This window comes from Episyrphus balteatus, chromosome 1 (assembly GCF_945859705.1).
Source record: "Episyrphus balteatus chromosome 1, idEpiBalt1.1, whole genome shotgun sequence".
In the NCBI taxonomy this organism is placed as follows: domain Eukaryota; kingdom Metazoa; phylum Arthropoda; class Insecta; order Diptera; family Syrphidae; genus Episyrphus; species Episyrphus balteatus.
The window spans coordinates 126298055-126322320 of record NC_079134.1 but is presented as its reverse complement, the minus strand read 5'-3'; the positions used below and the strand labels follow the sequence as shown (position 1 = coordinate 126322320).

Sequence of the window (24266 nt, the reverse complement as noted above, 5' to 3'; positions counted from 1 at the left end):
GAAGATTTTCAAAATGTATTCATTAAAATTCTTAGTTAACATTTCGTCGGCGTAAAGCAAAATTGTTCTAAGTCACAAAAAGCAAATTTTACAGGGGACGATTTTTAAGTTTCAAATTGGTTTAAAGCGACATTTTTCTACTCGTTCTCTATTCAAGCTATTTTTTTTTTATAAAGTTTGTTCTTTTCTCTTGTATAAACCATACCTACAAGTTTACCTTATTAGTAGGTGCATACTATTTTTGAATATTTTTTAAAACTAAAAACCCAAAATTGGTAAATCTGCATTTTCGGTAAAAAGTGGATTTAGAATAATTTTGCTTTACGCCGACGATTTCTAGGTAGTTCTGATTAAAGTTTTGGTCTAGTTGTAACGAAGCGTTACACTCGGAAATCTGATAGTAGATACCTAATTCACCTTATACCCAGAGCGTATTAATTAATCTATTTATTCATCGATACAGGTTATACCATGCAAACAACCAACCTAGGTACTACATTTATGAACCTTAAATCAAACATAACAATTCAAACAAATAAATCAAAGTACCAAAAATCAGCATCAAGATGGGTTAGCAGCATTTAAGCTGATTTTTTAAACATTTTTATCTTTTGATTTTTATAATTCACATCATGTTTTTACCATTAGGTAAAAAACAGGAATCTGCACTGGGAATGAAAAGCTTGATAGCCTAACAACATTTGTTTTTTTTTTTACCGGAAATGAAACCTTGTCGTGCGACTTAAGTTTAGTCGATATTCCCTTCTCCTAATGAGATTTGGGTTATAACAATATTCCTGGTTTCTCGATAAATAGAATTGCGAGCAGACGGTATATCTGCTATAAATTGTACCTTTCCCCGATAATCCTCACTCTGTATTGAGTTGTAGGCTATTAAATCTGCAATAATTGTATCTCTTTCTACAATATTACTTCCCCTAGTAAGATAATATGTACTTTTAACCATTGTATAGAAAGACTAAGTTGCCAATAAGGGTAGTAAGCAAAAATTAATAGATCTTTGCGTTACTTTCAATCAGGTTTAATTTGCTTTCTTGGTAAAACTCTGAATCTGGTGACCTAGCTCAGACTTAGATAAAAGGATCAAAAAGTATAGTGGTTAATATTATTTATATCATATCAATTTTCATGTTCACTTCATCAGGTTTGCTTTTTAAATTTACTTGAAAAAAAATTAATTTTATGACTTTGGCAATCCTACTACTTGAATTATGTTTCTTCTGATTTAGCTCTTTCAAAATATTAACAAATGTTATAACTATTTAATGGCCCGTATGCATAAAAAATAGTAAATACTAGCAATATGAAACTAATAAGCATATAAACTAGGTTTGATATGCACAACATTTGGATAAAAAGTTCATACTTTACAATTTTTCAAGTAAAAGCATTTACTATTTTTTATGCATATGACCCAATATTTTCGTTTTAATATATAAATTTTTAATATACGAATGGCAATCCTTTAACATCTATAGGTACATAGATTTTGTCATGTTCCTAATATTCTTTATATTTTCAAGATCTATTAACTACACGTAATTTTGAACTCCCCATCCTCTTAATGAAAATCCAGCGTAGGCTCTGGTTTATTAAAATCACAATTAAACCATGGTTTAAATTGAAAAATTTAATTTAAAAAAAAAAACCTTTTGTCTACCAGACTTATTTCTAACAAAATCAAAACATTTATCTTTCCTTAAAATCTCAGAAACCACATACACAAATATTTGCGTGAAATTAAGTTGAAAGTTGTTGTTGTTGCAACCACAAAAATAAAAATGTGTCCTTGATTAAATTTTCCTTACTCCTGGGCAATAGCAATATAAACACAAAAACAAATATTGCGGTACCCAATGCCAATAATTGCCGTACAAATTCAAAGCCAAATACTAATAAAATATTTAATTTAAGCAAAAACCAAACATCTTCTCTCTCTACTCATCCCCTTCCTCTCTTCCCTCAAGCTCAATTATTGCAACCACAATTTAATTAACAAAATCTTTATAAGTATATATTATTCTCATAGAAATTTTCTAAAAATTTTCTTTAAAGGAACACCCGAAGGAGGACCAATCAAATACCGAAATTCAATATATTAGTGGCCATCCTGCAGGCGATGTTGGGCAAATGTTAAACATGGTCGGCACAAGGCATCCAGCAGCACAACTTGTCCTCCACCACAACCACACAACAACTATGGCATCGCAGTCCCAAGAAGTCGACCATGATGGTATCCTTCGTGATGGTCCTGATGATGGTAACCACACCATCATCTACCCATCGTCCTCGTCCTCTTCTTCATCGTCATTGTCGTCATTCAACTTGGATAGCAGCAGTATTAAACAGAACAACGAACAGCAAAGAGGCGTTGGGGCAACATCTTTTCGCAGCTCATTTAACGACTTTAGCTCGGAGTTCAATGCTAGCGCAGCAATGGACCTGGCTCTAATCATCAGCCATCACAGTGCACACAATGCTCCAATTATCCTCGAAGCAGACTCAATTGCGAATGCATCATCGTCATTGTCGTCGTCGTCGTCGACGTTGCCGAAACACGAGTTGGGCGTTCCCCAAAGCACAACAAACACCAACAATTCAGTCTTGAACACAACACTGGCGCCCAGCACGACTGTCAATCCGGCACAGGAGTGCATTGTCATGGGTAAGTTGTTCTTAACAAATTTAACTATACTACTACATCCATATACAAAAAAGGGGGATGGGGCGCGTCTGTTAGTGTGGTGAGAAAAAAAGGGTTGTTTTTGGTAGCAACATAAATAATTTCACAAACTATGTGTGTGTTTGTTTATGTGCAACACTCTCTCTTTGGGTTGTGTTTTGCGTGTTTGTTTGGGTGGAACATAGGGATCCACATCGATTTACCGCACCAGTATGGACGGCTTAATGATCTAGTTAAACGTTTGGACTAATTGAAAGTAGCCACTGTTTATCATTGGACATTGTTGTTATATGGGTGTGATGGAAAATGAATTATTTTTAAGTGCTTCCTAGGGTGCCATTTTATATTTCCAGGATTTCAGATTATAGAGATTAAAATTGAAGCTATTAGAGTAAATCTTTATTTACTGGTTAAATTATGGTTAAGAGCTGGGTTTTAAATTATTTAAGTAAGGAAATTTAATGGTAGGTAATAGCTTAAAAATGAAAAATGGGTACACCTTCCAGATAAGAATTTATTTTTATTCGTTTAGTTTGTAAGGAAAAACATTTGTGTGATTGCTGTGTCATGTAAAAATGGCACAGCAAGCACACATGACGCATTGCGATGCCGCCGCACAGTGGTGCATTGCACGGCTATTTCTTGACAAAATGTCAGAAAAAAGTCGAAACAAATCTATAACCTCACACTTTTGAGATATAAAAAGTTCAAAAAGAATTTGTATCTACGAAACATGACGTCATAGATTTTGTTCGACTTTGAATTTGAATTTAGAATATTACAATCTATTAGAAAAGTATATTTTGATTTACCGAAAAAAAAAATTCTCAGTTTTGTTGAACATTGAAATTTTTCATTACGTCATGTTTTCTATAGTGGAGTAACTAAACTCAAAAATTGGCAATATTAGGGAACCCGATGATCTTTTTTTCCATACGTCGGTAATTAAAAATACTTTAAAGTCTATAGATAAAAAATTGCCGGTGTTGCCGTTTTGATTTTTTAAATGTAATTGAAGACTTTTGTGAACAAAAAAATTTTTTTTTTTAATTTTTCTTAAATTTAATAAATTAATTGATGCCAAAAGATTGTCTAGGAAATTCAAGGAAAAAAATATATGGGAGTGAAGAACAATCTTCCATCGTTCAAGCGATGCAATTTTCTTATTAATTGACTTCAAACACAAAAAAAAATATTTGAACACAACGGCAACACCTACAATATTTAAATATACATTTTTAAAAAGTTAGAAGCTTAGTCATATTTGTAAAATTAAAATTAAGTTAATTGCACTAAGGGCTTTTGAAAGAATGGTAACTGAACTCAGATTTTTGAAAAAAAAAATTATTGACAAAATTTTAACATGTCATTTTTAAAACTTTTTCGTAATATAAAATGCATTTATTTTCAAATTTTTTTGGTCACATTTATTATGATTTGAAATTATAAAAGAAAATGTCAATATGTATTACGGTTTATGAAAAAAATTAAAAAGTATTTCATTTTCGAAGAACTTTTTTTAATAGAAGTTTTGAAAAATATTTAACTTATTTTTTTTTTTTTAAGTTCAACATCTAAATTTAAAATTATTTTTTATTCATTTAATGACCCTTACTGTTGAAAGTCAAATAGCAAAAATTTAAAGTTCTTACTAACCAAAGTCTTTCAGAAAATTAATTATTTCAAAGCAAAAACTCAGTTTTTATAAAAAAAACCCATTGAAATTGAAGCAATTTTTAATTTTTTTTTTTCAAAAGTGTGATATATATTATCTTTTCTGCTTCAGAATTCAAATGATAATATTTATGGCCAAAATTTTTTTATAAATAAATTCATATTTTATTAAAAAAAGTTTGGAAAAAAGTCATTTAAAATTTTTTTAATAACATTTTTTTTTTAATTCTGAGTTTGAGGACCATTTTTTTAAAAACTCTTAATTAAAGTTAGTGGATTTAAATTCAAGAGATAAGAATGAGCTTCTGGCTTTTTAAAAATGTATTTTAAAATATTGTAGGTGTTGCCGTTGTTTTCAAAATATTTTTTTTGTTTTTGAAGTCAGATTGTGAGAAAATTGCATTTATCGCTTAAACGATGGAAGATTGTCATTTATTCCCTTATATTTTTTTTCTTTAAATTACCTAGAGAATATTTTGCTATCATTTGTTTTAAGAAATTTAAGCAAAAAAAAAAATTTAATTTTAATTTAAAAAAACAATACGGCAACATCGGCAATTTTTAATCTATAGACTTTAAAGTATTTTTAATTACCTACGTTTGAAAAAAAAATCGTCAAAATCAGAGCTGTTCGGTCGGGTTCCCTACTAATTTGCTTTAGTTACTCTACTACTAATATTTATCTTAAAACATAGTTGGCAACCATATAACCCCAAAATATTCAATTTTTTTTATGAAACATAAATAGAAGAGATGTCAAAATGGTGCTTATTTAAAAAAATATCCATGAAATAGCGTAATAAAAGTGTGTTTTACTAATTTGGCACTTTTTTCAAATTTTTTTTTCATGGAATATAAATCTATGAATTCTATATTTAAGATCTTAAACCTTTTTGACCTGAACTAAGCCAAATTTCTAGCTAATATATTATTTTTATAAAAGAACATTCTATTTAAAGGCTTATTCTGGCCGCCATTTTTCGTATTCTCCATACAAATATTCTTCAGTGGACCAAATTTCATGACATTTCGTGTAAATGAATTTTGACGCCAAAAAGCATCAAAGGCACCACTGTGCGCCAACTCATTTAAATTAAAATTAAATCAAGTCGTGAACCGAATTTATATCAATGCTTTACTTTACCTTTCAACGAAAAGTTAAACTTCAAATAGAAAATTCTCAAGTCCTATCTTTTTTTCTTGTGCTTTTTTTTTTATTTAATACACCAACATCAAAATGCGCATTCAAACACCACTCCATAAATTAATCCAAATACATGAAAATAAAATACATAAATCCATTATGCAGCATAATATTCTATCATTGAACATTCTCATCTCGTATAATTCCATCTGTAATTCCACTTAATTAAATCCCCCAAAACCCAATAACCATTAAGTGGTATTAACATCCACTATTTAAGTGCAAATAATAACAAAGCTAATCCTTTTTTCCAACGAAAAACACTAAATGGCAACTTATTTTGGGGCTCAGGATGCTATTGATAGCAAACCACAAATCCGTCATTATCTAAACGGTGTTGATGATGATTTTATGTAATCAAAATTATCCCAGTTGTAGGTAAGGTATATTATATATCTATACAACTTACTACGTATAGAATAGACTTGGCCACATGAATTCGTTCAACCAAAAAACAAAACAAAAAAACACAGTTAAATAATCTGCAATGCTTGGCGAGATATCGTCATCTCCAAAATCAAAATACAGTGGCTCTGATGGTTAAATTTTACGGTTTCTGAAAATATTTTTTTTTTTTAAATAACAATTCCAAAACAGTCTTTTTTAAAAACCAAAGACTCAGCAGCGTTAGAAATGTAATTATATCAAAAAATGTATTAGATTTAAGAAAACTTGCAATATTTAATATAGTTAAATTCCGACTCTACCAACATAAATATTTTTATGACATTCCTTAGAAATTTTTATTTGACACATAAAACAAAAATTGAAAATTTTACTCATTGTGTTTGAAAAAATTTATTTAAAAAAAAATTTTTTTTTCAACAACAAAACGCAGAAAAAAATTAATTTTAAAGTTTCACAATTCAGAATTTTTCGAAATTTAAACTTCGGGTAGTTTTATCCCAGTCACCACATTACTGTGTTAAAAATCCACAACAAAGTCGGCCAAAACTTCCTAATTTCAAAAAGGTTGTTAGTGCTAAGAAAATATTTATGTGTAAATAATGAGGAAGAATGTTTGTACCTAATTAGTTTTGGAAATTATTTTATAAATTAAGTTTTTTAAAAAAATGTATGTTATTTTTTTTTTCGAAAACTTCCTGACTCAGTTTTGTTTTTAAAAGTTAATGTAAAATGTATTTCGATTTATCAAAACTAATTTTTAAAAGTTACTTTTCAAAATTGGTGGTTTTAATGGAGAATCTTAAAAAAAGTTGTAGTTTTAAAAATAATAAGCTAATTTTCGAATAAATAAATTCAATTAGGTAGTTCTTGCAATTTTAACAAAATCAAAACAAATGTTATTTGATTTTTTGAATGATAGTTGTGTCAACTGCCAATGGCTGTGTTCCTTTGGGCTCAGCAAAGTACTTTTTATTACTTCTGAATCCATTCAAAGGCATTTTTTCTAAAGAAGAAATGGAGTTGAATACAACCAGAAGTACTTAGCAGTAGATACTTTAGGCCAAAGGAACACAGCTAATATCAGTAGTGCCAAATAGCAAGTATTTTGAATTTTTGTTGTTTCTTGCTGCGGCTGCAATGAAACTTGGCATGGAATTTAGAAATAGAGACATGATGCAGCTCTGCGCTGCAACAGATTTTTCTCCCATAAGAACCCGTGTTATTTTATTTTGCTGCAGGGAAAAAACTGCACGTCTGTTTTGACCATGACACAGCGAAGCAATTGAAATAAAATGCACGACTGGGGTCGCACGAACTTGCTCTTAGAGTTAAAGTTGCTTAAATTTTTAAGACTTTTTATAAAAAAATAAAATAAAAAAAAATAAAATTCGTTTTAAAAAAAAAATAAAATAAAATCTGAAATTAAATTGCCCTCCAAAACAAGTATGCAGTTTTGATTGATATATTAACATGCATTTTTAGAAAAAAAAATTTCAAAATCGTTAGAGCCGTTTTTTAAAAAACTAATTTTTTATAAATAATTTTTTGGAAAAAAAGTTTAAAAATAAAATTGGTATGCCATTTTGTAGAAATCACTAATCAACATCTAAAAACAAAATTTCAAAAAAATTAAGTGTCCCGTTTTCGAAAATTTGATTTTTCAAAAAAAAATTTTCAAAATTTTTTTAAAAATCCAAAAATTATTTTTTTCAAAATTTTATTTTTGGCTTACATTTAAATTATATAAATGCTTCTTCACAAAAAGTTTCGTTGAAATCGAATAATTAGTTTTGGAGATAATCGGATTTGAAAAAAACGGTTCTATGGCAGGTACCGTTAATAATGATTTTCAAAAAAAATTTTTTTCATTAGAAGATAGACCTCAACTTTAAACTAACACTCGAATTTTTTAAACAAAATCGTTAGAGCCGTTTTCGAGATATTTCAATTTTACTAAAATCGGTATATGACAAGTACCGTTATTTTTGGTCCAAAAAAATTAATTCCAAAAACCCCTCTGGAGAGTCGCCAAATAACGCTGCATACCAGGTTTGACATCAATCGGTCCATCCGTTTAGGCTGTAGCTCCTTATACAGACAGACAGACAGACGGACTTCCGGGACCCACTTTTTTGGCATTGTCTACCATCGTAATGTCATGGAAAAATGTTATCTCAACTTTTTTTTTTGTACGAATGCATAACTTGATATATAGTACCTATATCGCAAGTAAAAATGAGAGTTGAGCAACATTTCAAATTTTGGCCTTCCTAAGTGGGTCATAAGTTGACAATCGATGGGCCAGACAAATTTTGTGTGAAGTTTTGACCCACTTGGGTGGGTGGTAAGTTTGTGGACTTATAACTACCCAAGCGTGTCAGTAGTCTTATCAAATTTGGTTTCATCAAAAAAGAAATTACAAAAAAAGGCTTTGAACTACGCTATATTACTTCTCAGCATTGATAGCAACTTTACTATAGGGAAGCTCGATATAAGCGATATCATCAAAGGTGCTCAAGAAAAACGTCAAAAAAAATTAAAGGCTTTTAGTGAAAATCTAACTGCACTGAACTAGTGGGAATATCCCATTTAAAAGATTTTTCGATATTTGTACCTTTGATATCTCTTAAGATACTGCTCCTACACGGAATAAAAGACCGATCCTAAACTAGGCGAGTTCTTTGATCTGCAATGCGTTTCTTACAGTTGGAATTAAGTATTATAAACTGCAAGTAAAGCTGTAGTCTGTCGCTAGTTTTAAAATTTATATTTTACTTGGTTTTTTAAGTTAAAAATTCATATAAAAATGAAATGAAGTTCACCTTAAATTTAACAAAATCTAAGAGGATTCCATTTATTTTAATCGGGCATATTTAAAGCCCTTTTTTCTCCGTGTAGTATAATAAAAACTCCACGCCAAGGACGTTCTTAAAGTTAAAGTAAAGTTTGTTTAAGTTAAAAAAAATTTAAAAAGAGGTTGTCTGTAAAGCCGGTTTATGGACGATGATTTTACGTGATAACGTCGTCAGAAAACAGGTTGTGTGCTTTTAAAATGAGTCAATTGAAGCGTTTATTTATTTAAAACAATCATAATTTACAAGAAAAAGCTAAAAAAAAATAAAATTTTTCTTTTTACATTACCTATATTATTTTTTTTATTTTAAAAGCTTACAAAAAAATTATACCATTAAAAAGCCAAATATTTGTTCTAAATAATAAAACCATTTTTAAATTTTTGCAATGCGCAAAAAGTATTAAAATAATATATTAACATGAATTATTATCTTCTCACGTCATTAATTCCATTTTAATCCCTAACAACCTGTAAAAAATGTTATACCATCTGAAAGCTTATTATCTTAGCTCAAAATATATATATATATCAATCAGGTCTATGAAACATCTACAAAAAGAGCTAAAATTTTTTGAACTCGATCAAATTTCATTAAAAAAGCAAAAAAACATTTATTTTTATGTTCTCAGGCTATGGAATCAATTTTTTTGTTTGACAACCTATAAAAAATATATACCATGTGAAAGCTTTTTATTTCACCTTTCATATGACGTATCAATCTCATTTCAAAGATGCCTACAAGAGAAGTTAAAATATTTTAAAGTCAACCATGTCGAATTTCTAGACTGAGATTACGGTACTTCCCACCACTGGTGGCTGTTCGGGGGCCAACAGATCTCCACTGGTGTTTTTAGGTTTTTCGCAAGTTTCTTGATTTAACATTGTGTAGCTTGTAGTTAGTCTACTGTTATGTGTGATATACCAAATGAAAGGTAATTGTATCAGGATGCTCATAAAAGTTTAATAAAATTTCTATCTGCTCTTGGTCAAAAGTTATAACTTGTTGAATTCTAAAATTTTATTTTACCGTTATCTCAAAATTGTGTCTACGAAAATGATTGAAACTTCGCACACATATAGTCGTAGTCATGGTCTATCATTACTTCATATCATAAAAAAGATAAAAATAAAAAACGATGAAAATCGGTTAAAAACGGTAAAAAAACGTGTTTTTTAAAAACTTGTTTCTAGCGTTTTTCAGTCAAAACTCACTAAACGATTCCAAGTTTGCACATGTATGCATAAGGCCAAAACCGACATGTCCTATAAGTTTGAGATTTTTTGAACGCTCCAAAAAAAAGCTAAAAATCAAAAATTACCCAATAAAAAACAATGTGTTTTTCAAAAATTCATATTTCGAAACGCAGAGTGTTTGAAAAAAATCCGTATGAGACGCCTAATTTTTTTTCCTTCATCTTTCACCTGGCATCTTTAGAATTGTCAAAAAAAAATTTCTTTACCCAAAATCATCATTTTGTCATAGCCCCAACACTTGTAGGTACAACGTTCAAACAAAACGTTATAGCTTAGTTTCAAAATGTTTTAGAATTTTTTCTTAAATGCAGTTATTCTTAAATTAATTTTATCCATCCATAGCAAAACCAATTCTCTACAATTTCGCGTTTAGATTTTAGCCCAAATTTCATCTTTCCGTTTAACCCCTGTTTACCCTATTAAATGACGGAATTTTTAAAAATCCTGTATTTGGATTAAGCTTTAGGTTATTATCTTTCAAATAAGCTATAGAAGATTTTTGTATCTCTAATAGTTTATTTTTATTTTTGAATTGAAATTTTTTGCCGCACTGCGAAAGTGCGAGAGTGTAACGTTAGAAAATGGCGTCACTTTTTTGTGGTGGCTGCCATGGTTCATCGATTTATAAGACGTTATCACGTCAAAAATTGCTTAAAAAAATTGATTGCAACTGAAAAATATTTGCTAATATATGGTGAAACAGCCAAAATTGTAAGAAATTCGACAAGAATAAAAATAAAATATTTCATGCACACGTTTTGCATTGATTTTTTTTGGGAGCGGGTCATAATTCTGCTTGTCAAAATTCTGTACGACAAAATTCTGTGGGGTCAAAATACTGTAATACCATAATTCTGTACGTCATTATACTGTAAATACAAAATTCTGTACTTCAAAATACTGTATAAACAAAATACTGACATGCAAAATTCTGTTTTGTAAAATTCTGTACGGCAAAATACTGTATATCAAAATTTTGTAAAAATGCTGTAAAAAAATATCGTTTTGATAATGTAAAAAAGTGCGCGCGCACTTTTTTACATTATCAAAACGATATTTTTTTACAGCATTTTTACAGAATTTTGATTTACAGAATTTTGATGTACAGAATTTTGAAATACAGTATTTTGACCAACCAGAATTTTGCTATACAGAATTTTGACTTTCAGAATTTTGTTCCTACAGCATTTTGCACATACAGAATTTTGACATACAGTATTTTGGCATACAGTATTTTGAATACAGAATTTTGCAACATACAGAATTTCGACCCCAACCCATTTTTTTTAATGCAGAATTTTTTTTTTCAATAAAATTTTTTTTATGCAAAATATTTTTATTTGCAATAAAAATTTTATTTTAATGCAAACATTTTTCAGTCGCGATAAAATTTTTTTTAATGCAAATTTTTTTCTTTTTTAATTGCATTATTTTTCAATTGATATTGTAACAACAATATTAAAAAGAATGCGTTTTCAGGCTCATCTGTCCAGGTGAAGGGCGCCAGGATCCAACTAATTTTAAGTGGTTACCATATACTAATGTCTATCGGTCACTATAAGATTTTTCAAATGTATGCTTAAAATTGTTATATAGGTACCTAGGGTAGAAGGGGGAGGTTTTGCCAGGATTTAGGAAAATTGATATTACGCAAAGTTTTTACGTTTCTTTTAATTTTTTTATATCTGATATTATTATTGACTTTATCATCTTCACTTAAATATTTTTTTCATCTTGATATATTAATTATTTATATTTTTAATAATTTATTCAAAAAAACGAAAAGTGATGTGGCAAAGCCTCCCCAGGTGGTAGGCTTTGCCACGGGGGTGGGGAGGGATTGCCAGTTACCTAAATATAAAAGTTAATACAAATAAAACCAATAATCATACACAAAACTTCTTTTTAGCTGAAAGTACGAAGAAGGGATTGATTTTTAAGGATTCTGTCATCCTCTTTTGAGGAAGCTTGCTTTTGGCAAATGTACCCCATGGGGTACATTTGCCAGAGCAAAACCTACCCAAAAACAAATGGCAAATGCACCCCACAAGCTAATCTTTCAAAAATTCACTTATAACTTTTTTATAAGTTAAACAATAAAAAAATCACTTCTACACAGCATAGTACACATAATTTTCAAAAGATATTTGTATAAAAAAGTAATTTAACAAGACAAATATTAAAAATTTACGACGATTATGTGCCTTCATATTTTGGTTTTCAACATTAAAAAACTAAAAAAAAAAACACAAGCGTCTAATTTATTTCGTGTCCAGCCAAAAGCTGTCAAACTTTGTGGAAAGTTTTCAATCATAAATGTGCAACAGAAAATGATTTTTCGGTATTAAATATTCTGTTGGTTTGGAAAAAAACCTGGACTGGCAAAGGCACCCCACTGGCAAATGCTCCCCCTTCTACCCTACATACTAGTCTAGCCTTTTTTGCGATTGGATCAAATTAAAAATGCACTGGACTTTCTAAAAAGTCTCAACAAACAAACACATATTGCAGATTGCAGTTCACACAAAGTTCTATAAACTGAATTATTTTCGTTTTTGATAAAACAGGAACCACTGTCACAGCAAACGTAGATACATATATCTGTTTATCTGATATCGTGGTTTTATTTTTATGCAAATAAAATCGACTCGAATTGTTGTTTTAAAAATTCATTCGAAAAGAACAAACAATGGTGCGCATGTAACAAGGAACAAGAACAAAAGTATATCCTTATCCGTTATCCTGCCAATGCCGCTGCCGCCAAGAGGGAATTTATTTAAATGAAGCATAACATAAACACAAACACCTCTTTAAACTTGGCGTGTGTAAATGTGCGTTACAAAATAAGTAAACGCAGTTTTTTTTTTTAAATGAAAACGGTTATACGGTACCTATACTTTACATTCTTTTCTTTGTTTTATTGCTTCGAACAAACAACTTTGGTTCTGTACTTGGAGTTCACTTTACACAACAGCCTCAGGATATCGCATGCGGACTCCTTTCAATAAAAAAGGATTTTATTTGCATCAGCTTTGCAAGAAAAAGAAGAAGTGTAGATGAAGAAAAGGCCTTCTTTTCGTATATAGAGGTAAAGCTTTGAAATAGCAAAGAAACAAGGGAAAGCGTAGCGAACGTTCAAATTAGCTTGCCAAATGAACGAAATAATTAACTGAAGAACACAACAGGAGCACTTAATTAAAATTGTCCTTAGGGTGGCAAAAGTAGCTGTATCCACTAGGTTGGTTGGTAGGTTTAAGATGTTGGTTGGAAACAGAGTACGAGTGGGACTAATGATGCTATCAATTATAAATTGTGAAATTAGACGGTTTGGCTTTGAATTGATTTGAACGCAGCGCCGTGTATTTATACAGATGTAATTTCGTAAATCAAGGTAGAGTGTTAATTTATTTATTAAGGTAGGTAGAGTAACTATGAGGCAACAATTAAGAACGACGACGACGACACGGTGACATAAAGCCAGATTTATTATGATTTGAACTTAGCTAATTGGGCTGTCACCATTTTGTAAATTAGTTTGAAGATAGATGTAATAGACTCATGTATAGGTTAAATCCTTACAGATTAATAAATTTTGGATATTAAAGGACTACAACAACACTTTATGAATTTATTGAAAAAAAACTGTACAGCATTTTTTACTCCATCAGTTTTCAGTAGAAAAGAACTTTCTAAAAGGTAACAACTTAAAATATAAAAGAGTTCTCATCCCAACGACTTTGGCGCTAATATCAATGACAAAAGAAACTTCAAAGAAGTTTAACAGTAACGCTGAAGAACCACGACAATACTGCAACTTAAAAAACCTGCATCGAAAATATGAAAAATCTTGTACCCTTCATTTATAACCGGGAAAACATAATGTTAATAAAATTTTTCAACAGTTTTGTAGTCCCCGGGACATAAGTCCCGAATTCTTTTTTCGGAACTAATTGGGTCATAAGTCCCGAATCCAATTTATAATATATATGTCCCACCCCACTGAGACATTAGTTCCGAAAGAAATGTTCGGAATTTTTGTCTCTTTAATTTGCACAACATAAACGCGAAGCGGAAAAAAAAAATTTACCCATAGGAGAATCAATTTTGAGGTGTGGAAATAAAAAATTCGAGCGAATTTCTTTGAAAAGTTGGAATGATATAAACATCATCTTTGTCTTATTTTGCTTTAGTAAAGAGAAATGAGGTACAGTTGCTTATGACCAGTAAAGTCCGACAGTAGTTCCAAAAGAAAAATTCGGGACTTGTGTCCCGGGGAATTATGTCCCTGCGCCGTAAATTTTCACGAAAATATTTACGACTATCATGAACCAAAAAGTTCAATGGGAGCAACTCAAGGTTAATGATATCCCAGCTCTTTGGACTTGACGCAACTTAATTCAGGGTAAACTAGTAGCCATACGAATACCCCAAAGACAACAGTTATCCCGACCTAATGAAGGTAGCCAAGTGGCTCTTTTGATTTGCTCATTTGGCAGTGATACAGAAAGTTTGAAACTAGGTGCCATCAACTGCACCGAACTCTGTAGAGACTATAAAAGTAAGTGACCCTTTAGTACTCCAATTATAAATCATGAAATGCCACTTTATAAAAGGCTTTCCTGAATTATATTTTTTTTTCGGGGCATCGACGATCGACCATGAAAAAAAACTTAGTAGAACATTTTTTTTCTAGATTTAAAAACTGTCTTTTAATTCAATGTAGAATTTATTGATTGTAGATATTTTGAAGACAGAAGTTATTCAAAATTATGTAAATGCGTTGACCAAATCGTATACAAATTTATAAATTTATAATTAAAGCTGAATGTATAGGCTTTTGAATCTTAAAAATGGCTTTGATAAAAAAAATTTTTCAAGGTCTATGCATAAAAAAAATAAAAATAAATATTTGTAAATTTTTTGTTTGCGAGCTATTTCTTAGAACTCTCAAAATCTATTTTTAAAATTTCAAAACGAGCGTTTTCACTTAGTTGCAGCCTCTAAAAAATCAAAATTTTTTTTAACCCTTACAATTTGTTCACTAGTGTACAGTAACTGCTATATTGAACACTATTTACGGGACCTCGAAGAAGTCGGCACATCTTAAATAGATCTCCAAAAACTATCCTAGTCGGTTTAATTTTTCTACAAAAACTCCTTTAAAGTTAAAATAACTGCTAATATCCTACCTGATGATTGCTTCAACTACATCGAATCGTTTCAGTTCGAAGTTGCTTTCTTTTGACCTGTGGACAAAACCGATTTCTGAACTGATGTCGTTACGTGGAAGGCTATGGCGAATTCTATAATACCGAGCAATGTGGTCCACGCTTGAGTACAAAGACGTTTTATTTGCACATTCTGCTTATTATTTATTATTGCTTACTTTTTTTTCGAAAAAAAAAATATTTTATATGATTTGAAAAGACAAGTAAAACTTAAATTAAATATTTGATTTTCAAAAAAAAATTAAAAAAAAAATCAGGATTACCTACAAAACCTAAAAATTGAACTGTAACTAGCACCCTCTTCCGCTTAAGATAGCGAATTGAAATTTCACAAATTTTTTGGATCACACTACGAGAGCATGTTACTTTTGTCTTTAAACTGATATGAACCCAAAATTAAAAAAAAAAAGAATTTAATGCTGGAGAAAAATCGAACAATCATTGGGTCACTGTGGCGAATGCGTAACATTTTGTTTTACACTGTAAATATAAAATTTCTATTGCTGGCCAAATGATCTGAATTTTTTTTAAATAATCTTTTGGGTTATGATAGAAAATAATTTTTCATGCTAGGAGACAAAAGCAAAAGTCCTATTTTGTTCGACTATTCTATCAAACCTTTCGATTCCTTTGAATGATAAAGGGGTTTAGCAACTCTTGATGATGGTAAAGAGTTTTTTCTTAAAAATTTGAAACAATTTAAATAGAAAAAAATTCTTAATTATGTTAACGCAGGTATTCAAGTGAAATAACAAAAATGTTCATATTAAATTATTAAAAAATTAAGTCACTACAGTGAATCCTTAGCATATTGTAAAAAAATATTAACTCAACGTCATGCACCAATTAAGTTTTGAAATTAATTCCAGACAAAAAATGTTCCGTCCACAACAAATTTGATTAGCCTGAATTTGTTATTATAAAAATTGTCACATGATTGTATCCCCAAAAATAAATTTTGGTACTAGCCAGGAATTAAAATCACCTCGAACAGTATTTCAGATGTTTTCATCCTTCCACTTTCCCGATACTGAATGATTTTTGCGCAGAAAAAAGTTCCCTTCGGGTTGGATCTCTAATTTTAATAGAAAAAACCTCTACACCACATCAAAGCAAATGCCAGTGAGATCCTTTGGAGTTATCTTGAAAGTATTTAAGTGGTATTGAAGTGTTTTTAAGGCTTTGTTTTGCATTTTATCGTAATCTTCATTGTAAAACTAAAAAAAAAAATTACATATCGACCCATGTTCTCACTCTTAAAGTAGGTTTTTGCTTTTAAATTCAATTTCAAAAGATTTTCTTATACATATATTTTTTTCTATTTCTTAAACAAACATATCTAAATAAGGAAACACATAAAACCTTCAAGTAAAACAAACTTGACAAAAGCGTTCTACAATGTGTGTAAAAGAAAAGAGAGAACCCTTATCTAAGAATCCCTTTTTTATTATCAACTTTATTGCCTTTCTCAACATTAAATTACTTTTAGGTAATAGTTTTATAGTAGTACGATAATAGGGCTGTCATATAAAAAGGTTTCGACCCAAAATGTTATTAACAGATGGATTCAGGCGTTGTTCTTCGTTGTTGTCGAACTTACATTTATGTAGGTATAGTATATAGTTGATCCTTTAAGCATTTGATTCTATTGCCTATTTTCACTTTTATCTTTAAAAAAAATGTAGAAGGAACATCAAAGAAAAAAATTGTTAAGAGATATTAAATGAATGAATGCATAAAAAGAAGAAAACAATCAATTTCTTTAAGAGGGGACAAATACAAAGTGATTAAATATCAGGCAAATAAAAAACATACACAGCAAATAAAAATATAAACATTTATAGTGTGGTTCGGTTAGACATAAAGTTTATATATTTTGTTAAGTTTATTTGGTTATCATAAGTTTTTGAATTTTAGAAAAAAGTAGGCTCTCCCATTCTATCAGACAAAATTGAGATCCATAAAACTTCCAAGCTTTAGAAAAACAATTGTATACTCGTGGAGCCATATTTTTTCAAATATACCAATATATAAAATTGGAATTCAAAATGCTAAAATTTTTTTAGAAAAAGCACTTTATTGTTTGAAAATAAGAATCGTCATAGCATGTTCCGGGGATGGTTTTTTTTGAAAAAAATAAAATTCATATTTGTTATCTACTATTGAAGCGCTTTCAGGCCGTATAGGTCTTATTCGTTTCGATTCTGAGTTTTTTTGGGCATTCTCCTTTATATAAAATTAAAACAAATGAAAAAAAAAAAATTCGTTCATCAAATGACAAAAAACAACTCGAGCTAATTTTTAATAAATAATTTTTGGGTTGGGGTCGAAATTCTGTATGTTGCAAAATTCTGTATTCAAAATACTGTATGCCAAAATACTGTATGTCAAAATTCTGTATGTGCAAAATGCTGGTACGAACAAAATTCTGAAAGTCAAAATTCTGTATAGCAAAATTCTGGTTGGTCAAAATACTGTATTTCAAAATTCTGTACATCAAAATTCTGTAAAAATGCTGTAAAAAAGTGCGCGCGCACTTAGTGCGCGCGCACTTTTTTACATTATCAAAACGATATTTTTTACAGCATTTTTACAACTTAATGAAGAGGTAAGCTTCTAATGCTGATTAATCTAGGTACTTTATTAGGAGCTACAGAAAAAAGAGAGAGAAAACAAAACTACACTTATTTAAAAAAACAATCTGAATTAAACCACGTTGCATACCTAAAACGGATTGAAAAAAAAAATTTAATTTATATTGATTTTGACATTTTTTTTGTAAAATGTATTTTGTATGTTTAAGAAAAGTTTGATTTGTGTTCCTAGAATTGATTTACTTTTTTACTTGCGATATAGGTACTATAGGGCAAGTTTAGGATTCGTAAAAAAAATCGAACTCGAGATAACAATTTTGGTGCAGGGAAATAATTCCACGGGAATCTGCTCCACATGGGAATTTATTCCACTTCAAGTGGGAATCTAATACACTTTTTGAAGTGGAATAAATTCTCACCGTATAAGGGAATTTATTACACCTATTTTTTTGTGGAATTATTACCCACCAAAAATCTGAAAAATAGATAAATTTCTGAATATTTTGAGAGCCATATTTGAATTCATGTTAATCAATACTTTATGTATACGGAAATAGAAGGTTTAGTTTTACCAAAATATTTTATTTAAAAAAAACGACGTTGTATTCTTTTTCAAAACAAACGATTAAATAGTTTTTCCTTCAAGTGAAATATTCACAAATGTTTATATAATTCCAATTCTTCAAAAAATACGTTTTCTCTCAAGTTGGTCTTATTAAAGTTTGACATTTGGACATAAATTTGCCGGGACATTTGAGTTTGTATGTGTTTAATAACATACCTACTGATATTTAATAGAAACACAAATGTACATTTATGTATATTGTTTATGTCATATAATCCGGCAAACGCGAATCGGAAAAAAATTTGCTCACATGAGAATCTACTCAAATTTCACAACCGAAACGCGAAGCGGAAAAAATTTTGACCACGGGAGAATCAATTTTGAGGTGTGAAAATAAAAATTCGCGCGAATTTTTATTTTCACACCTCAAAATTGATTCTCCCGTGGTCAAAATTTTTTCCGCTTCGCGTTTCGGTTGTGAAATTTGAGTAGATTCTCATGTGAGCAAATTTTTTTACGCTTCGCTTTCAACCAATTATTACAAGAAGGATTGATATGTTTTTGATCATTAAGTTCTCATTATTTGTCCGCTTTGTTTGTAAGATATTTATTCAAATCACGCGAACTGAAATCTATGAGACTTGAAAGAAATCTTCTTCCTCTTTTCAGTAAACTATTGTTTTGCTATGAAATATATATTATTTTCCCAGATCGAATTGGAAAGAGCTCTACTTTTCTAGGCATGAAAATGGTTTATAAATTTCTGACTATTTGAAACAATTTTCTAAGGTGAAAAATCAACTAAGCTTATAATTTTCATTCAAAATTACATACGATATTTGTACCTTAAGATACTATCTTTTTCCGCAAAATCCAGCTTTTCTCCAGATTGCACATACAATACAAACATAAAGTAGAATCATTCTCCAAAGTGACAAGGAATAAATCATCAAATTTGAAGGTGAATTTATTTCCCAATAAAAAGTGTAATAAATTCTCACTCGAGGCGGGAATTTATTCCACTTCAAAAAGTGGAACAGATTCCCACATGAGGTGGAATAAATTCCCATGTGGAGCAGATTCCCGTGGAATTATTTCCCTGCACCAACAATTTTACATGACATTACGATGATGGAGAATGCCAAATAATCATTTTTAGCAAAAAAACAAAACCGACTTCCATGGATCAAAACTGGGTTTTTTTGTTTTTAAAATAGTTCCTATGGCTAAAAGTGAACGAAATTGACACTGCAGCCACCAGCTTTCCAATACAAAAAGAATTATCAAAATTTATTCACTCAGTCCAAAGTTATGCGGTAACAAACATAAAAAAAAAAAAAAAAAAAATACAGACGAATTGAATACCTCCTCCTTTTTGGAAGTCGGTAAAAAAGTGGGTCCGGCAATTCTGTCTGTCTGTCCGTCTGTCTGTCTGTCTGTCTGTATGTACCTCGAGCTACAGCCTAAACTATTTGAGTGATTTTGTTCAAACTTGGTAGTTAACAGTTTTGGGTGATTCCCTAGAGGAAAAATTGAAATTTTTTTTTAGGACCAAAACTAACGGTACCTGTCATATAACGGAAATAGAAAAGTTAATTTTTTTCAAAAACGGCTCTTACTATTTTGATTAAAATTTTTGAGTGCAGTATTACACATAAGAGCCAACTTTTGAAATAAAAAAAAAATATTTTTGTTACCGTTATTAACGGTACCTGTCATAGAACGGTTTTTTTGATTTACGAATATCTCGTTCAAGACCATACTGATTTCAACGAAAATTTTTATACAAAAGCGTTTAGGTGAAGATAATATTAAAATTTTAGAAAGTTTTCAAAAAACTCATTTTTGGATTTTTTAAAAATATTTCAAATTTTTTTTTTTGAAAAATCAATTTTTTGAAAACGGGTTTATGAAAAATTTTGAAATTTCGTTTTTATACGTAAATAAATTATTTCTTCAAAATGGCATACCAACTTATTTTTTGAAAAATGTTAGAAAATTTCTATATATAAAAAATTATTTTTTTAAAAAATTTTGGAAAACAGAATTTTGCAAGTCAGTATTTTGTTCATACAGTATTTTGACGTACAGAATTTTGTATTTACAGTATAATGACGTACAGAATTATGGTCTTACAGTATTTTGACCCTACAGAATTTTGTCGTACAGAACTTTGACAAGCAGAATTAAGACCCGCTCCCATATTTTTTTGAAAAAAAAAATTAAAATAAATTGGTATGTCATTTAGTAGAAACCAAATTCAATCCTAAGTGGGCTTTAGGTCTGGTTTATAATTTTTTCTATCAGACCTAAAGCCCACTTAGGATTGAATTTATATTCAAAAATAAGGTCACGAAAATAGGAATTATTTAGTAGAAACCTTTAATCAAAACCTAAAACCAAAATTTCAAAAAAATTAAATACCTCGTTTTCGAAAATTCTATTTTTTTTTTAAAATTCCAAAAGTATTTTTTTTAATTTAATTTCTTTATTTATATTTATATAAATTCATAAAAATGGTTTTTTTTTTTAATTCCGTTGAAAAAAATCGTTTGGGAGAAAATCAGATAAAAAAAACCGTTCTATGGGAGGTACCTACCGTTAATAAGGATTCTTGAAAAAAAAAAAATTTCATGAAAATTTAGACCTTGTCTGAGAACTAATACTTCAATTTTTTTTTTGAATCGTAGGAGCCGTTTTCGAGAAAAATAAACTTTTCCAAAATTGGTATTCCATTATTATTGATATTTCCCATTCAAAAACTGCTACATACCAAGTTTGAAGTGATCGGCCCATCCGTTTAGGCTGTGCTCCTTACACAGAGTGACAGACATGCTGACAGACAGACTAACTGACAAACAGAAGGACTTTCGAGACCCACTTTTTTCGCATTCTCTATCATCGTAATGGGCTTATGAAATTCAGATCAAGCAGGATTTTTAAATTTCATAATTGCATTTGGCTTAGAACTTTTTACCTTGCCCTACCAAAGCCTTAAGCCCTTATTTAATTTTCAATAGCTTATGATTGATAAATATAGTATAAATATAGTCCCAAAAAGCCAATGATTCGTGTACTACGTCTAAGAACTTTGGTATTATAAACGTTGAATTTTCTTTGAAAAAAACACCCTTTTACCCAAATTTTTTTTAGAAAAGCAACGTTTTTACTAAAAAAAAACACCCTTTTAAACATGTACATATTCTTATTGAAACTTTAGATTCCTGCTTCCAATATCAAGAATAACATAATTGCTGAATTTCAATAGGGCGCCATTATATTATTATTAGGTACTTCCAATAACCAATAACCCACATTTTCTCTATACCTAAAAAAAAACACCCTTTCACATGAAAAAAATTTATAGACTTATTAAAATATCATTTTACATAAAAAAAAATTTCAAAAAAAAAATCAATGATCCGTTTTCTAAAAATTTATTTTTCCAAAAAAAAAATGGAGGTTTTTTTTTATCCAATTTTTTTTTTTTTGAAATTTTTCTTAATTTTGAAATAAAAATTACTAAACAATTTTCGACTAAGTTAGATATGAAGAAAACGGTTTTATGTGGCAAGTAAAGTTGATAACGGTTCAAAAAAGTTGTTTTATATCATAGTAGGCACTTACATACAACAGTCGGAAAAAGTATTTTGACAAAGTGAACATTTTTCTAACTGATGAGAATAATCTGTAACGGTTAAACATAAAATAATTAAGTTGACGGTTATTTACTGAGTATGTTATGGTGAATCTCATGTTGGTCAATGGCAGTCATATAGTTGGTATTATGCTTCGAGGCTGCATTTTTTGTATAAAAAGTACTAAATTTTGAGGGAAAAAAGTATTTTGACAAACGTTCTTTTTCAACGTTGGTAATGTAAGGTAATGCATTTTACGTGTTTCAAGCACGTATACAACTGACAGACTAGTTAAGGCCCCATTTGTAAAAAATTGGGCAAAACGGCGGAAATTAACATTGAAATTGGTGCATCTTCTGTTGCAAGTCATAGTTTCTGTGTGTCTGTTAAAAAATCTGTAGAGAACTGAATTTATCGCGGGAAACTAAAAATTACTAAATATAAAAACACAAAAATATAATTATGCTACTAAAAATTTACCACAAATGGACAAAAAACGAAAAAAATGCACTTAAAAAAATTGAAGCATTTTGGTGCAACAGAAGATGCACCAATTTCAATGTTAATTTCCGCCGTTTTGCCCAATTTTTTACAAATGGGGCCTTAACTAGTCTGTCAGTTGTATACGTGCTTGAAACACGTAAAATGCATTACCTTACATTACCAACGTTGAAAAAGAACGTTTGTCAAAATACTTTTTTCCCTCAAAATTTAGTACTTTTTATACAAAAAATGCAGCCTCGAAGCATAATACCAACTTTATGACTGCCATTGACCAACATGAGATTCACCATAACATACTCAGTAAATAACCGTCAACTTAATTATTTTATGTTTAACCGTTACAGATTATTCTCATCAGTTAGAAAAATGTTCATTTTGTCAAAATACTTTTTCCGACCATTGTATATTTTTGATTTTTATCAAAATCGTTAGAGCCGTTTTTGAGAAAAAGATTTTTTTTATATTGCTCGTATAATTTTGAAAATTTTGCAGCCTTCTATCTATTAAAGCAGTAACAACCAGAGCATCAAACCTTTGTAATTAAATGTTCAATAATAATGAAGCATAAACATGCATACATTACATCACCTACTTCAAAAACATGACTTTGATTGATACGAGTAAATTCGATTTTATAGTTTATTTTCTTTTTTTCTTTTATTTTTCAAATTTTTCATTGAATGTTTTAAATTCGTTTTCTATTTGTTTGATTCGTTGAATTTTGATTGGAAATGTAATAACATTTGGTCCACTACTAACATGATGGGAATGCTTCGGATTTCGAAATGTATACATATTTTTATATTTTTTTTTATTTATGGTAAACCATGATTAAGAACTTTCTAAGCTTTATAAGTTTGAACTTTATCCTTCCAGAGGGTAAAAATGTTGCTATTTTTTTGATAAAATAAAACCAAATTAAGTGGGATAGTGAAGTTGATTGCATTTGGTACGTGAATCAGTATTTAAATCTTCTAGCATTTTCAATCATCAGTATAATCTATCGGTATCAAGTATCTAAATTTTTTACCAAGTTTTTTGAAATAGAAATAATATCCCGCAACGAAAACCTTTTATCTATAGATTTTCTCAAAGTTTTTAAACTTGAAATCTTTCAAAATATTAATTCAAGTTTATATAAACCCGAAATTAATTTATATTTGTTATAGAAAATCCCTTAGAAATTTGTAAACTTCTAAAGTAAATCCCCAAAAAATAAATGTCGTACATTAGTACAGAGAGAAATATAGTAAGACGAATATAATTCTTCATGAAAAAAAAACCCAAAAACACCAGAAACCAGAATCGGTCGGTATCATCATCATCATCAACGTTGTCGAAAGAAACATAAGCTCTAATTATCCCTTCCCTCGCAGGCCTTATTTTTTCATGTAAAAGGATATTTTTCTACTTCGTTTTACTTAAAAAAAAAAAGAAAAAAAATATTGTCAAGCAAGATACATTCAATAGGGAAAGGGCGAAGGAGAGAGTATTTCTTTCAGTTATTCGGTATTCGGATTTACTTCCGGCTGCATGAGTTGAGTAGATTAATTTCTTAGTGCTTTTAGTGATTTGATTAAATTGTATGGTTTATATGTTAAGTCTGATGGATTAAGTTTCTTCTAGCTTGAAGCTCATT

The 24266-nt window shown here is 29.7% G+C and overlaps 1 protein-coding gene across 5 annotated transcripts in view; it reads left to right on the top strand.

Annotated features, from left to right (window-relative positions):
• Positions 1-24266, top strand: part of LOC129906841 (G-box-binding factor) — a 173310-nt gene that overhangs the window by 106901 nt on the left and 42143 nt on the right. For all 5 annotated transcript variants that reach the window (XM_055982793.1, XM_055982791.1, XM_055982792.1 and 2 more), the window contains one exon: positions 2077-2686. In XM_055982793.1, coding sequence (XP_055838768.1) covers positions 2077-2686 — 610 coding nt within the window. The remainder of the gene's footprint in view (positions 1-2076; positions 2687-24266) is intronic.